Below are 16,143 nucleotides of genomic sequence, written 5' to 3'. Positions count from 1 at the left end.
TCATAAAGTAGGGTTCAGTCCCTGGTCACTAAGCCCTATGTGGATATGTGAAGGTGGTAAATGAGGACCATAGAAGCTTTGTCTGTGTCATGAAACACGAAGGGGCTAGGGACTCAGTATCTTTCTTCAAGGGCATGTTCTCTGTGCCCCAACATGTAATAATTCCACGGGCTGAGGACCAAGCCTTAAGCATATGGGCCTTGGGGGATATTCAAGATTCAAATGACAGCAATCTAATCCTCCGAATGCTGTGACAGAACACAATGCCTCTGGCTGTTTAGAGCCTTAAACATCAATCAGCATCCCCCTTGACATTTTGATCGTTTTATTTTTACATGGCCTTCAATAATCCTTTCTGTTTCTCTCTTTGTCTGGTAGCTGACTTGCTTCTCAGTTCACAGTTGCAAAGTAGCTTTTTCTAGCAGAAAAAAAAAAATAAACCACTCAAGGTTGTATGGGAGGCATATCTTAGATACTTAGGATCTTGCTTCTGACTAGCAGTGTTGGGTGTTGTATAAAGCTGATTGAGAATTCTCTAGGAATTGTGAATTCATCTTGATACTTTTGTGTCACCAAAAAATGTATATATGTGTATGTATGTACATACACATATATGTATACATACATACACATATACACATATACACATGCACATACACATATACATATATACACATATTACAAAAATAAGATTTATAGGTTAACTTGGGCTACTGTCTTAAAAAGTCAGAAGCTGATGATAATATTGCAATTGAGCAAAGAGGTTTTAATATAGAAATTCAGTTAAGAAGAGTTAGAAATTTGGAAAATGTGAAAATGAAAAAACAGTTACTACAGAATAAATAATTTTGCATATATGTGTATAAATTACATGGGGAAATATATTAATTCATGTGTATATATGCATATGTGAATATATACATGTCATATATGCATATACTTGAACATATGGGCATGTATATATGTGTGTAAATGTATGTATATATGTTAATATCTATTTGATATTTGTGGTAGCCCTTTGATAGATGTGGAAGACACTCATGAAAAATTAATATTGTTTATTTTTGAGAAAATAGGCTTTTTCTTTGTGTTGTCAATCTGACAAGACTATATTTTAATAATTAAATAATTAAGCATTATTTAATATATGTAAATGTATAATGTTTCTTATGAGTGCAAACTTTCTCCTTTTGATTTTATGGATTCTCCTAGAGGAAGGTTTTAAGAAAAAAAAACACAGTAAGATTTATCTACAGCTTATCTGAATTTAAGCTATTCTGAGCTCATCATATGTTTATAGTTAAACTTCAATGTCTTTTCACAGGTAATCTTATAATACAGATGTCATGGATTAATGCTTGTTCACACACCTCTATTTGAAGGAAGGAGGTCCCAGCTGGCAGATTCTCTTCAACAACAACAGTGTACGTTGAATTGGTAAAAACAGGACTGTTATCATCAATGTCCAGCACCTTGATGTACAGTGTCAGAGTTGAATGTCGAGGGTGTACTGCTCCATCTGTTGCCACAACAACCAGTTCATAGTGGTCCCTGGCTTCCCTGTTCAGCTTCACGGCTGTGTAAATGCTTCCATTGGATGTGATGCGGAAGAGGTTGTTGAAATTCCCCAGGCTGTAGTGCACTTGGCCGTTTATCCCAGCATCTGGGTCTGTTGCCTGAAAGGAAGAACAAAAGGCTTCACGCAACAGCTTCTGGCATGTGGTTTGACAATCCGTGCCATGTTTTCTAACTAGATATTCTTTTTTCCCCCCCTCTAAAGGTAAAATTAGAAAGATAATAAAGGTACAACTTGCAGTCAAAAATCATGAAAAGAGATAAGCTATGATTTAATTCTACACTTAGTGAAAATGAAATAACCTGATACCATTAGACCCAGCAATGTATTATGTCAGAGAAAATGAGTGTTATAAAAATGGAAAGTTTCAGGTAATTTTACTGCTACAGTGGATTTTAAATGTCAAAAGTAACACTTGGTTTTTAATTAATTAAAAGTAATTCACTAACAGTTTTAAGACTTGATGGTTGTCTTGTTTAAAAACTTCACATAGTCACTTTCATGTTTACGTAAGATTGGACACAATGTATATTTACCTCATTTAATCTTCATGATGATTTCTAATGAGTAAATATCTTTGGCCCCATTATGCAAATGAGACCATATGGCTTAAGAAAATTAATTGTCTCACATAAAGTTATACAAGAATTAAATACCTCAGGGGTCCTAGGATTTAGAACAATGACTTATATGTAAAACTATTTAATAAATGCTAATGAAAGCAATGAATGTTCAGTGTATACACGGACCTGAGGTTTGAAATTAAACATATTCCCAAAACTGAATGGTAATAAAAGTACAGTAATTGTCAAGTCACAAGTCAGGGCTACTGTTTAATGTTAGAATATGAATCTCAAATAATAGCTGAGGTTCATTGGAGCTACCTGAATCTATATTTGCTAAAAGTTTTAGGCATAAAGTCATTCTGCAACAGAAATGGAAAAGTTGTTTCTAATAGAATGTTGATAAAAGTTTGAAAGTCAGCAGATTCATCACAACTAATAACCTCACACTACCGGATACTGTACATTTTATATCAAATGATTGTATTATTGTTTTTCATAAACTCTTGACTCTATCTAAGAAGATGTGAAATAGTATGTACTTCTGTTTCAAACTTCCACTAAAGATAGGGGATTGGACTTCATTTGATTTTTTAAACCCACAGATGACTGAATCGTTGTGAGTCTGGAATGCAAGGCAGTACATTTTAATATCACATACACACATCTCTCATTATGACAAAAAAAGGTAGAGATGCAAACATAGGGGCTGGTGGTGAGATGGCAACTGATGATGGCCCGAGCTCAACCCCTGGAACATGTATGGTGCAAGAACCCCCTCTAACCTTCACACACATGCACTGTGGGACATGTGAGCACACTCACAAACACACATACACATACATACTCACACACACTCACATATACACTCACACATATACACACACTCACACACTTACATATACACTCACACATACACACACATACACTCATACACACAAACACACACACTCACATATATACATGCACACTCTCACACAGACACCCATACACATACTCACACACACACACACACACACACACACACACACACACTTACATATACACTCACACATACACACACACTCATATACACAAACACACACTCATATACACACATGCACACTCACATATTCATACACACAAACACACTCACACACACCCACATACACTCACACATACTCACATATACTCACACATATTCACACACACTATGTAAATACATAATAAATAAACAGAAAATAAATAAAAAGAAAAAGATGTGACTATCATGCTTATAGCTACAATCTTCCATTTCATATGACTGACACTCAGCCAGAACTGTCCTTTAGACAAAGCCACAGATGCCCTGGAGAGGTTGATCCTGACAATAAAATAGAAAAAAGAATTACATTAATATCTAGAGGAGGAAAACAAACATAGAGAACTGAAGAATTGTGTAGAAATGTTTTCCCTGAAGTTCTACCTTGCCTAGATGGGTCCTGAAACTGTTGGTGGATTAGTAACACTTGCCATCCTGGTGGCAGCAACAAACAACACTCTCCATCATTCTGGGGGGGGGGGGACACTGAAGGGTTTGTTTTCAGAACAAGTAAAGAAAAAAATTTTAATAATTTAGGTAGGCTGTGATCCATACACCATTTCTCTTCTGATTTTTAGCCTCGGCCTTTCATCTCTGGGACACTTAGTAAGAATCATTCTAGACCTGCATCATAATTTAAGTGACTCCTACCCAAGGTATTTGTTCATTTCTTATAGTTCAAAGTTCACTATGACAAAGAAGTTTGATTTAAGTAGTAAACCTCTGTCTCTCTCTCTCTCTCTCTCTCTCTCTCTCTCTCTCTCTCTCTCTTCCTCCCTCTCTGTTTCTTTCTCTTTCTCTCCATCCCTACCAACCTCTGTGTATGAGTGTGTTAGTGTGTTGAGTGTATTTGTGTGTGTTAACATGTTGTAACTATAAGTGAGTGTGTCTCATGTGTGTATGAGTGTGTTAGTATATGTGAGTGTATATGTTAGTATGTGTGTATGTATGTATGTATGTATGTATGTATGTATGTTTAATTGAGCACATCTTCTTTGTATGCCCACCAATTTAACTAATGTCTTGTTTCTCGCATCCAGGGTAAATGTACACTAACTTACCAGGGTTACACTCTTATAAACTCATTTAAATTAAAATATTATGTGTCAATGTATTTAATACATTAATGTGCTGAGCCCCACAGGTGAGGAACCCACTGCACTGTGCAGCTCTGGTCATTTCTACTTACAAGGGATGCCAACTGGGGGCTGAAGCTTCCGGTTGTTGCCCAGCGTTGCTAGACACTATCGCTGCATAATGAACGCCGCCATGATAAAGATGAAACTTCAAATCTCAAGTTCATCTTGGACATGATACCTGTTGCTTCTGGACCATCGTAAACCCAGAAGCTTGTAAGTGAACCTATAATACACAGGAGCTGCATGCATTTATTCCATTGCCGAAATAACAAATTACCATACAGTCATCAGCTCCCATGATATAACATTTCATTATATAAATCTCTGCAGATGAGAAGTGCAGTGTAGGGTCACTGACTTAAAAGGGAGGTATGAGCCTCCCTCTGGGAGGCTCTGGGGAAATATTGAAACTATGGATAGAGTTAGGCTGTGTAAGCAGTGAGCCTGAGATTCTCATCCTTAAAAAATGTCAGAATGTGAAGATGACTGCCAACCGCCTCCACCGCCATTTTCTGTACCTGTAAGGGCAGTAGTGTTGATCCTGTCCTTGGAAGTTTTGATTGACTTCTCCTCCTCTCTACCTCGTCGATTCATGCTCCAGCCATCTTGTTCTCCAAAACTTGTGCAAGCATTTTAGGCTTACTTTGACAAACAGGGCTACACCATCCTTACAAGGACCTTCGTTTTAATCATACATTTTGCAAGTGCATAACAATGTCTATTTGTTTTGGAAATTATTTACTTTTCGTCTACCTGTTAAATATCTGTTTAAGAAGCTTTCAGTTAACAAAGCTTTCTGTTAGCAGGAGCATCCTCATTAATGCTGTTTTAGTGAGGGTTTCCATTGCTGTGAAAAGACACTGTGACCAAGGCAACTCTTACAAAGGCAAACATTTAATTGGGACTGGCTTACAGGCTCAGAGGTTCAGTCTATTATCATAGAAAGAGATATGGCAGCATGCAGGCAGGCATAGTGGTGGAGGAGCTAAGAGTTCTACATCTTCATCAAAAGGAAGCCAGGAGCAGACTGGCTTCCAGGCAGCTACAAGGAGGGTCTCGAAGCCCACCCCCAAAGTGATGCACTTCCCCGCAACAAGGCCACACCTCCTAATAGTGCCACTCCCTGGGCCAAGCATATTTAACCCACCGCAAACACATTCCATAACTTTAAAACAATTCATTTAAATTAGCCAAAGTGTAATGAATATTTCAAGTACACACAGACACCTTTGTCTCATCCACTCATCCATAGGTGGCTTCCTGCGAGGCTAGCCACCGTGAAAGAAAATGTGTATACTTGACTGTATATTCTGCAGCAATTAACTCTAAAGTTCAAGCTGCTCAAATATGCAGCTAATGGTGACAAAGGGACCGAATATGCATGGAAGCTACTTTCTTTCTTCCTTCTGTGTCTCCTAGTCACCGAGCAAGATTAATGAGGTTGTGACTCAGGCACTGGGGGCAGATTCAGTTACTTACTGTTAAATATGAGGAAGTCTGTGTGAGACAAGAGAGCTATCCGCAGAGTCCGTATTATCAATAGTACTGTCGAGAACCCTGCCTGGATGCTTAATATCTACCCCAGCAGCTCACGGCACACAAGGTTATAATGGAGCCATTCATCTTCTCGCAGATCAATTAAAAGTTAATTAAAATTGTTAATAAGAAAAATCACACTTCTCCACTTGTACTACATCAAAGCAATAAACAGGAATGGCTGCAACTTTATAATCATCTGTCCATGGTATACTCGTTTTAAAAAAATATATGTCTTACTGTGGCCTGATTTGTGGTGAGAATTTTGGGCATGCATATGGCCAGGAGATTGGCTGAAAGTCTAGGACCAAATAAATGCTTTCAAGGATTGAAACAAAGGTTTCGTTGGAGAGAAGTTTAGATGCGTGCTAGAAAGACAAATAGCACAGTTAAGTCACTGAAATCCAAGTTAGAGCATATGTTAACATTATCCAAACAGTTATTTAAGGGAGAGGCCAGAGACCATGCAAGATTACTTGCTAAACAAATGCTATTTATGAACAAGTGGGCACTGCTATTTTTCCCATGCTGCTTGTCAACAAAGTTAGGAATTACAGTTCTTAAGCATTCAATTCATACCCTCCGTTTTGTTCTTGTTATTTTTGCTCATTGTCTTTTTCAAGGTCTATGTCTTTCTCTTAACTAAATGAAGCTCATTACATCCACCAAACTTGTAGAAACCTTAAATCTTTCTGCTTCTTTTGAGACAGTCTCTTTGTCTGTAGCCCAGGCTGCCCAGGAACTTAGCTTGAATTTGAATATGAGCCATCTAACCTCAGCCTCCTGAGTCCTGGGAATACGGGTATGAGCTAGCATCGCAGAATTTCTGTGAGTGGAACATCCTGAGATAAAACCTTGAAAGAAGGCTAAATGTGTGGGGTCTACTGCTGAGATGCCCGAGTAATATCCCCTAGGTAACATGCTATTAATTGATTGCAAGTTAAAATATATTGATTATTACATTGAAATTATTTTGAGAAAATTATTTATGTCACACTACAAAATTCTTCTACCAGAATCCAATTGATGGCACACAGGAGGATATCACGGCTACCTTGAAGGCGTGAACTACCATGTGGCACTTAATTATGCCCGTGTGAGGGTGACAGCAAGCTTTGCTCCCTCTTTGCTTGTCCTCTGCAGTAATTTCAGAGGCTGTGCCCTCCTTTCTCACTTAGAGAAGGAGCTGTGGGAGTTGCTGAAGAGGAGAGCATCTGGATACTGGCCAGAGCATCTTTAATGACATTATCAGAAGAGATGCCTTTTATTATCTAGCAACTTCAAACTTTATAAAAACACTAGCTGCTTTTCCTCTCTATAGATGCTGATGCTGCTCACGAGCTGTGATAATTTGTTCAAGAAGAAAAGAAGCAATTTAATGACTCAGAGTGAGGGTAAACTTTTCCTCTCTTGGTACAAATACCTAATCATTATTACTGAATAAAGGCAGGCAGACTTAGAGGTAAAAATAAGTAACCCTTGAGTTCAAAATAACTCAAACCACAGCCAGAGTGAACAGTTTCCACAATACTGTGTCTCTGAGATCTCAGGCTGTACGTCTCTGAAAGGTTTGGTTTTCTAGCTTATAATCAGTGTGGTGGTTTGTATATGCTTGGCTCAGGGAGTGGCACTATTAGAAGGTGCGGCCCTTTTGGAGTAGGTGTGGCCTTGTTGGAGTAGGTGTGTCACTGTAGGTGTGGGCTTTAAGACCCTCATCCTAGCTGCCTGGGAGCCAGTATTTTGTTAGCAGCCTTCAGATGAAGCCTTGTTGGGAGAAGTGCATCACTCTGGGGGTGGGCTTTGAGACCCTCCTTTGAGCTGCCTGGAAGCCAGTCTGCTCCTGGCTTCCTTTCGATGAACATGTAGAACTCTCAGCTCTGCTGCACCATGCCTGCCTGGATGCTGCTATGTTCCCACCTTGATGATAATGGACTGAACCTCTGAACCTGTAAGCCCGTCCCAATTAAACGTCCTTTGTAGGACTCGACTTGGTCATGGTGTCTGTTCACAGTAGTAAAACTCTAACTAAGACAATCAGTTTTTCCATACTGGCTGAATGGCTTGACAGGGTCTTTGTTGTTTTGTTTTGTTTTGTTTTGCTTTGCTTTGATTTGATTTTTTTCCCTTCCTCACCTATGAGTTGATGTTGGTCTTTGGTATCTATTTTACTGCCTCCTGTGGACTCTGTATTAGGTTAGCAACATGCTTGTTACACATGAAGTAATCAACTAAAATATTGTCCATGATTACTTAATGTGTAACAAGTCATTACATTTTCTGATCCCTATTAGAAGTTAATTTAAATAAGCAGGTTGTGCCCCAACTTGAGAACTCTTTAGTAGAATATGCCAGGCTACTTTTATCATTGTATGTCTGTAGTCTATTTTCCTTAGACTCGATTAACTCTGATATTTTGATGATTATCTGGGAGTTTCAGTGCTGACTTGCCAAAGAACTCATATATAAAATGCACCTGTTTGTTCACGTAGCAATATTACCGTGACAAGTGATAATTATAAGAAAACGCTTTCTGATTCAAATAATATCTTAGTCATTATATGGAAGAGCAATGAAGATCAACACTTTCTTGTGTGTTTGTAAGTGTATTGTAGCAATTATGAAGGTGTGAACTGTCACAGAGCACCTAATTGTGTGTGTTTGGGTATGTAAATTTGCATATCTGTGTTCATGTATATATACGTGTGAGGTTACGTGTGTGTGTGTGAGTATGTGTTTATGTGCATATTTGTATGTAGGTTTATATGTATGTATGTATGTATGTATGTATGTATGTATTACTGGGGAGAATACATATATGTTTGAGCATGTGCATGGGCTTATGTACATGTGTATGCATGTGTGTTCACAGGTGGGTACGTATGTGCATGTACACGTGCATGAAGATGTGCATACATGTATGCATGTGGGGGGAGTATATGGATACATGTGGGTTCATGTGTATGCGTGCATGCATATTTGATGTGTACACATGTATACCTGCACATTCTTATATGTGTGTGTATATGCATGCATAAGGGTATAAGTGTTTGTTTGAATGAGAAACATTCTCGTAAGGTCACATATTTGAACACTGGGTTCCCAGCGGTAGTGATGTTTGCAAAGTTATGGGATCTTTAGGTGGAGGTTATCTGGAGGAAGTACATCACTGGGGGGCAGGATTAGAGTGTGTATAGCCTTATCCCACTTCCAATTCATGTTCTTTGTATAGTTAAAGCTATAAATATGTCAGCTTCCTGCTTGGGCTGCCTAGAACCATGCTTCCCCCACCATACAGACTCTCCACCTGCAGCTGTCAGCCAAATAACTTCCTTTGTCTATGAGATGCTTTTAGTGATACAGTACATGTACTGTATATGTGTGTAGGGACATGTGTATATTTGTGTATATGTGCATATACATGTATGTGTGGATGCACACATGTGTGGATACATGTGTGTATTGTGGGTACGTGTTCACGCAGAGGACAACCTTGTATGTCTTCTAAGTCATTGTCCATATTATTTTTGAGACAGGGCATCTCACTGACATGGAGCTTGCCAAGTAGGCTAAGTAGGCTGGCTTGACCAATAAAATCCAAGGACCCTCTTGTTTCTCCTTCTGCATAGCTGGGAAACTGCTCTAACCACCAGGCTTTCCCATGTGAGTTCTAGGGATTGAACTAAGTCTTCTACTGACCAAAACACCTCCTCTGCTCTTCATAAAGTTAACCATTTATTTTTCTGTATTATTGTTGTTATTGTATATGTGGATATCTACTTCTATGTGGATATAGATATAGATGAATGAATTCAAATCATTTGTCTGTTTTTGGTTTTTTTTGGCCAATGTTTTACCCTTGTGCCATTTCCTTGTCATTATACAGAGCTTTCCCCCACACAAATTTAGATATTAGATTAGATACGTTAGAGAGAACATTTCAATGAAGAACTGTATATGAAGATGTCATAGATATTGTCACACAGAAATGTCGACTAAGTCTGTCCTGGGAGAAATCACCTCAAGATGCTCATTTTCATTTTAAAGTCATTTCACCATGGCCTGAGAAACAGATGTGTGTGTGTGTGTGTGTGTGTCTGTGTGCAAGTGTTTATGACCTGGTCTTAAATTCACTGCCGTGATAGATTAAAGGGTGCAAGAATTATCTCACACCAAGCATGCCTTTACTCATAACTACTGCAGGCTGTCCCCACACATTTGGAAAGATAAATTCTGCCCACAGGAATCAGTAAATAGTATTTCTACACATAAAAGTTTTGGCAGCTGCCCATATTTTTCTATAAAGCTACGTCTCTTTTTTTTTTTTAGTGTTCTTAAATTCTTTCTATTCTATCATGGGGAAACCATAATTAAGCTGTTGTAAAGAATTTAGATATTTTCCTGGCTTCTATTCCTTGGCTCCACCAATTCCAAATAGCTTTCTTCCCACTAAGGACCCCTGTCACCTCATATTTATTTGGCTTTCTAACATGTTATAATTGCCTACTTACCTGCCTGTCTATTACACTATACTTCAAACAGCCAGGGAGAGAAGTACGCCTTTTTATCCTTGACTTCCTATTCGCATCCTTTATGTATGCCCAACAAATATTTGTTGAATAAATGTTTAATTAAGGATTTCCTGCCAGGCAATAGGTGGCTTTCTTGAATGTTTTGCTGACCCTCCCAACATCCAAAGCAATTACTCCTAGTTACACAGTAAGTTGTGGTTTTATCACGGCATTCAAGGATCTCCAGCATCTCCTCCTCCTCTGTCTTTGTGAATGTACATCCACAGCTAACCCTTTGACACAATCTCCATCTCATTTACGGTTTGAATGTGTGACTCAGCTTCCAGGTATCTCTGCAATCTCCCTGGGTTCCCTCTCCCTCCAGTGCTGCTCCAGACTTTTTCTACAGTCTTCCTCCATGCTCGTGTTACTTCAGACAGTAGAGTTCTTGAACAGCCCTATTGAAAAGTAACAGTCCTGTGACAGAGGGAAAGAAAGGAGATAATCCAGCCCTGCCCCTCCCTGTTTCTGCTTGGAAGGGGACACCTCCACTATCACTTCATTGGTCAAGACAAATTACATACCAGAGGTTGGATAAGCTAACCTCAGATAGTAATAAGAACAGAAGTAGGAAACAAACATTCTAGCTACTTGCCTCGTTTGTCCTGAAGTGCATCTGAATCTCTCATGTCTTCCCTGAGAGACTTCTTTGTCTTAGATAGTTCTCAATCTTTTCACTGAGCTTCCTGATCCTTCCGGGCACCTAGCAAAACACTTTTAAATTGCCTTTTCTGAGTATTGTGTGACTATGTATTAGATGTGCAAACTATGGCTCACTATCTAGTACATTGTGGTTCCAGCCAGAGGCAGTATGAGAGAAAAGAACCTGTGGGCTGTTTGGAGAGAAGAGAAGAGATATAAGAAGTTGAAGCAGGGGGAAGGAATATGGAGAAAATTAGACAGGCAAGTGAGAAGAAATAATCTCTGAGGAATTTGGGCATATAAAGATGTCAAATTAAGCAAGTCATTTTGAGATGCCCCCACACAGCCTATAGAACTTGTAATGAAAGGATATAAATTAATGCAGGTAATTAAAAGAAGAGCATCGTGCAGAAGGCTTGCTTAAGTATTTACATGCTCATTTATTACCTGTTGGCAGACAGTCTGAGATTAATGCTTTGAAGCTTCCCAAAAGGTTGTCCAGTTCATATTTACACGACCTGCATGATGGTGCTTCCAGGCTCGCTAACAAGCTTTCTACGATTCTACAATAAGACCATTTCTTTTCTGTTCTCGGACTTTCCAAATGAAGTTGGGAGCAAAAAGGAAGCGCCAAGAAGGCTTTTTCAAAATGGATTTTATGCTCTTTCTCTTTTACTGGGTGTCATATCCTGTCACAGTTTCCTTTCCTGTTGTTGTGATAAAATATCCTAACAAAAGCAACTTATGGGAGAAAGGATTATTTTGGCCCACAGTTCCAAGTGTAGGTCCCTCATAGGTGGGAAGTCACTGTAGAAGGTGCTTGACGCAACCATGATCAACATATAACATTCTCAGAACAACATCCTCAGGCTCAGCTTACGCTGTCTTATGCCCGGTCTGTTTAATGTACTCTAACCATTTTCTAAGTTAATTACTCTTCTCTTCAAGTATATTGTCTTCCAGAAACATGAGGCATTAAAAGAGAACACTAAGTGCACTTGTATAATTCTTTAACTGATTCCTTATTAATATTTTCGGCAATTTTAGCTGTTCTTGTAATTGCTATTTTCATTGATGTGACAGAAATAACCAATTTAAACAATGTAATCTGTTTCATGATCTCAAAGATGTCAGTTTACCACTGTTGTGGTTTTTGTCTTTTTGCTATGTATTGTAATGTTAAATACTGGTCCCCAGGCCTGGTTTACCCTGGGGAACAAAGAATCTGCACTTTATACAAAGTGATGCTATGTGACCTTGCTCCTTAATTTAAAGGAATGAAGTTGGTTCACTGTTGGTTGAAGAAAGATGCTGAGAGCCTATAGCTGGGCAGAAGAGAGGTAGGTGAAGTTTCAGTTTTGGGGCTTGGGATCTAAGGAGGAGAAAGAGTAGAAGGTAGAGATGGAGAGAGACACCCTGGGGTAGGTGAGTCATGAAAACATGGCCATGTGGAGTGGGCAATTAGAGTAAGAACAGCCTAGATGGAACATGGCAAGTTATAACTATTGATGGGGAAATAGATTATAATAGCTTAGAGGGTAGATATTTGCCCAGTTCTAGTGCATTAAAGACTTCTTATAAATATAAAGGTTGTGTGTTTTTTATCTGGGAACTGAATGATTAAGATGGGTTAGAAACCCTCCCACCCCCACTGAGATTAAATGTTTTCAACAACATATCACATTGGGGTGCACAGCAGAGCTGTATCTGCATGATGGACCAGGAAGCATGGAAGGGAGAATGTTGGCCCTGGGTTGATTTCGTCATGTTCCCCTTTTATTCTGCTCAGATCGCCAGCCCATAGGGAGGTGCTGCCATCTCATGAGTGGCCTTGTGGTTCTTCCACCGGTAGTGATAGACAACACAGTGCTTAAATAACCAGTCAGGCAGACTTTGGGATTAACCATCACAGCCTCAGGAATGAAAAACTCTTAGTCCTATGTCACACCTAGAACTGTTCTATGACCTTTGTAGCCATGTAATAGTTTTTGCAAACAATGTCTTTTTTAAGCCGAAGCATGTCCCTCCTACCTCATCCACCCAACACGAGAGTAAGTGGAAACTATTATTTGGTATTCACGGTGCTTTCTTAAAAGTGGATAAGTCTCAAATTTGTTAGGAAAGAATAAAATAAAAATACATTTTCTTCTTGTGATGAATATTAAGTGAGCAATGCTACCAACAATAAACCATCCGTGAACTAATCACTATTTTTTGCCTTTCTTTGGCTTGTCATTGATAATCCCTTATGAAAATATATTTCTGGCTTAACATGAACATAAGTGAGTATATTCTTTTGTGTCGAGTTAATATAGTAGTTTAATTCTTCACACTCATCCCAGTGTTGCTCTACTTCATTTACAGTACTTTCTGGATTCTCTGATTATTAATTACACATGATTATATATATATATATATATATATATATATATATATATATATATATTCTTATATAGTATCTGTATTTATGGATAAGGAGGGTAAGATAGTTTTGTCATACAGGTAACAATATTTACTTCTCAGGAATAAGATGTTTCTGTAGACATTTGTCTTCTCATCTTGCAGCTCCCATTCCTTCCTGATACGACAGAGACATACAAAATCATGTCACATGAGAGCCATTTTTTCAGGGCTCATTCTGAAGCTATGACATTCTGGAGCTTTTGTCCATGGCACTATAAAGGTAACTTAGAGTAAGTGGAACTGTCCTCAAGGAACAATACTTATAGAAACTGTAAAAACAATGACTGTACTCAGTGGGGTAATCTGCTTGACCTAGATTTTCAATGTGTACATTTGCATTTTCTGTCAAATTTTGACACAAAGCATTGCTCTCTTTCCTAAACTAATACTCAAAATTATACCCTGCCTATTTATTGCCAATGTAATATACTACTTATTAAATAGCTACATTATTCTATAACAACCTCATGTCTTAATTTATTTGCTATTATATGAGCATAACATAGACTTCTTTAAGGAGCTAATTTTTTGGAGCTAATTTGTACTCTATATATTGTCCTTTGTCCCAAAGCTTTTTATTTTATCTTGTCTTTTGATTTTATTTTGTATCAGTGTTAAAATAATATAAGAAACTCAAAATTAATTAACTAATTAATAGCCAGCATCCTCTGAATAATGAAAGAAAGTACTTTATTATTAACCAATATTATTAATGATTCTTTCAGTGTAGGTAAGGTGTTTTGGGTACATTTTTTCTTCCTTGCTGTAGCAAAACCATCTGACTTGAATGGGGGGAAGTCTTATTTTGGCTTATGGTTTCCATGGGATGTCACCACCTTTAAAGGAAGCAGCCTGTAGTGAAGGCTCCTTACATCATGCCACAGCAAGAAGAAGAAAGCACACACAAGAATCATAACTGAAGATAACATACGAAGCCATTCCGCGTATCCTCCCTCTACTGGCTAGATCCATGTCCCTGAGATTCCATCACCAAAATGCCATCACCTCAGAACATAAGCTCACATAAGTCCCATTAAATCCATAACAATGATGTCCATGTCCCCAGTATGGTCATGCCCATTTCCAAAAGCAAAATGTTTCCAATCCCAACTTCAAGACTCGTCACAAACATTTTTATTGACCCAGATATGTGTAGTCGTTAGAGACAGCATGTTCCCAGACATCACCACGGCCTCAGGTGGCAGTACAGACCATGCACCTCCACCTACCTTTGGTAGTAACTCAGACCACAGTCATCAACATAGACCTAGGCTGCAGTAGGACCACAGACCCAGGCATGGCTCTTGGCAGCAGTGAAGACCTGAGCATCACCTTGGCTCAGGTGAAAGTATGGGCCACTCACATCAATATGCTCTCCCTTCACCTCTCCACAGCCCTACCCTGCCAGCAGCACAGGCTATGGATTTGGCTTCAGGCTCCAAGCTTCAGCACAGTCCATGGATGACTTCATGGCCCTCAGTGGTAACATATGCTACAAACATCATCCTGGCCCACAGTATGTCATGGCCAAGCTGTCATGGGTCTGGCTTGCTTGCCTAGACATGTGTGTGGGAGGGTGTCCAGGGAGAAGATGATGGCTGTTTGAATCCCCACAATCTTAAAACTCCAATGGTCTTCAAAACTTCAAAGTCTCTAGTGAGACTCAAGAGAACCTCTTAGCTGTAGGATTCTATGAAGTCATAAAGTTGTAGGAGGAGCTAAGGTAGGAGGAGTAAAGAGAGGAAGAGGTGGAGAAAGGAGAGGAAGAGGAGGAGCTAAGAGAAAGATGGAAAAAAAGAGAGGGGGACATGGAAGCTGATGTTTGCTTGTCTGTAGCAGTCAAAGGTAGTTGGTATATCTAGGTTGGGTATTGGGTTACACTTCTGATTGTATGGGCATCTTGTTATTGATCATTACCAAATATATAAAGCCTTTGGATAATCTAAGCATTAGTGTCTCATTTGTACCAAGCCTATGTGGATGGTGGGATAGTCTGTGCACTGCCCAGCCTTGCAGAGACAGCGTGGAAGATTGGCAGAGTCATCTCTCACAAGAGTGAGAGATGCATCTTGTGGGTGGCAGGGCTGGTGTTTCTAGCTGGCTGTTTCTAGCTGCGGCACCCACGTGGCCTCTGGCTACTGATCATGGCGACTGAGCTAGCCAGAGCAGCCGCAGCTTAGATCGTCGGCTTCTCTGGCGGTGCATTTTAAATAATTACTACAACAAAGTCCCCTTTCTATTGTGTCATGGAACAGAGTATCATGCCCAGCTACCAAAGGGAAGATAAGAAAGATAACAAATCAGAACAGAACAAAATCCAGAAGGGTAAATAATAAGTTCCGTAGCCTCATATAAAGATCTGGGGGGATATTATGGCATCCTATAAGTTCCAAAAGACTTGGGTAGCTCGCCTTCTATAGTCCTGCCTTCTGAAGCACATAGAACCTGTCTCTGGACTACTTCCACCCAGTGCCTGCAGCTGCTCTCTGCAGACCTCCCTCTCCAACATTCTACTGCCTCCAATGAAACATATACCTCACCAACACACCTTCATACACAGCTCCCTTGGGAGCTCCATTCAGGGTTCTGCTAATGT

At 39.3% G+C, this 16,143-nt stretch overlaps 1 protein-coding gene across 1 annotated transcript in view; it reads right to left on the bottom strand.

Moving 5' to 3' along the window:
• The window catches only part of Pcdh15 (protocadherin related 15), a 777,836-nt gene that overhangs the window by 180,746 nt on the left and 580,947 nt on the right, over window positions 1–16,143 (bottom strand). Inside the window, exon 19 of the mRNA XM_076917096.1 lies at window positions 1,371–1,676. Within this exon, the coding sequence (XP_076773211.1) occupies window positions 1,371–1,676 (306 nt within the window). The remainder of the gene's footprint in view (window positions 1–1,370; window positions 1,677–16,143) is intronic.

This window comes from Arvicanthis niloticus, chromosome 20, assembly GCF_011762505.2.
Source record: "Arvicanthis niloticus isolate mArvNil1 chromosome 20, mArvNil1.pat.X, whole genome shotgun sequence".
Lineage (NCBI taxonomy): Eukaryota > Metazoa > Chordata > Mammalia > Rodentia > Muridae > Arvicanthis > Arvicanthis niloticus.
This window is presented reverse-complemented; position numbering and strand designations above follow the sequence as displayed.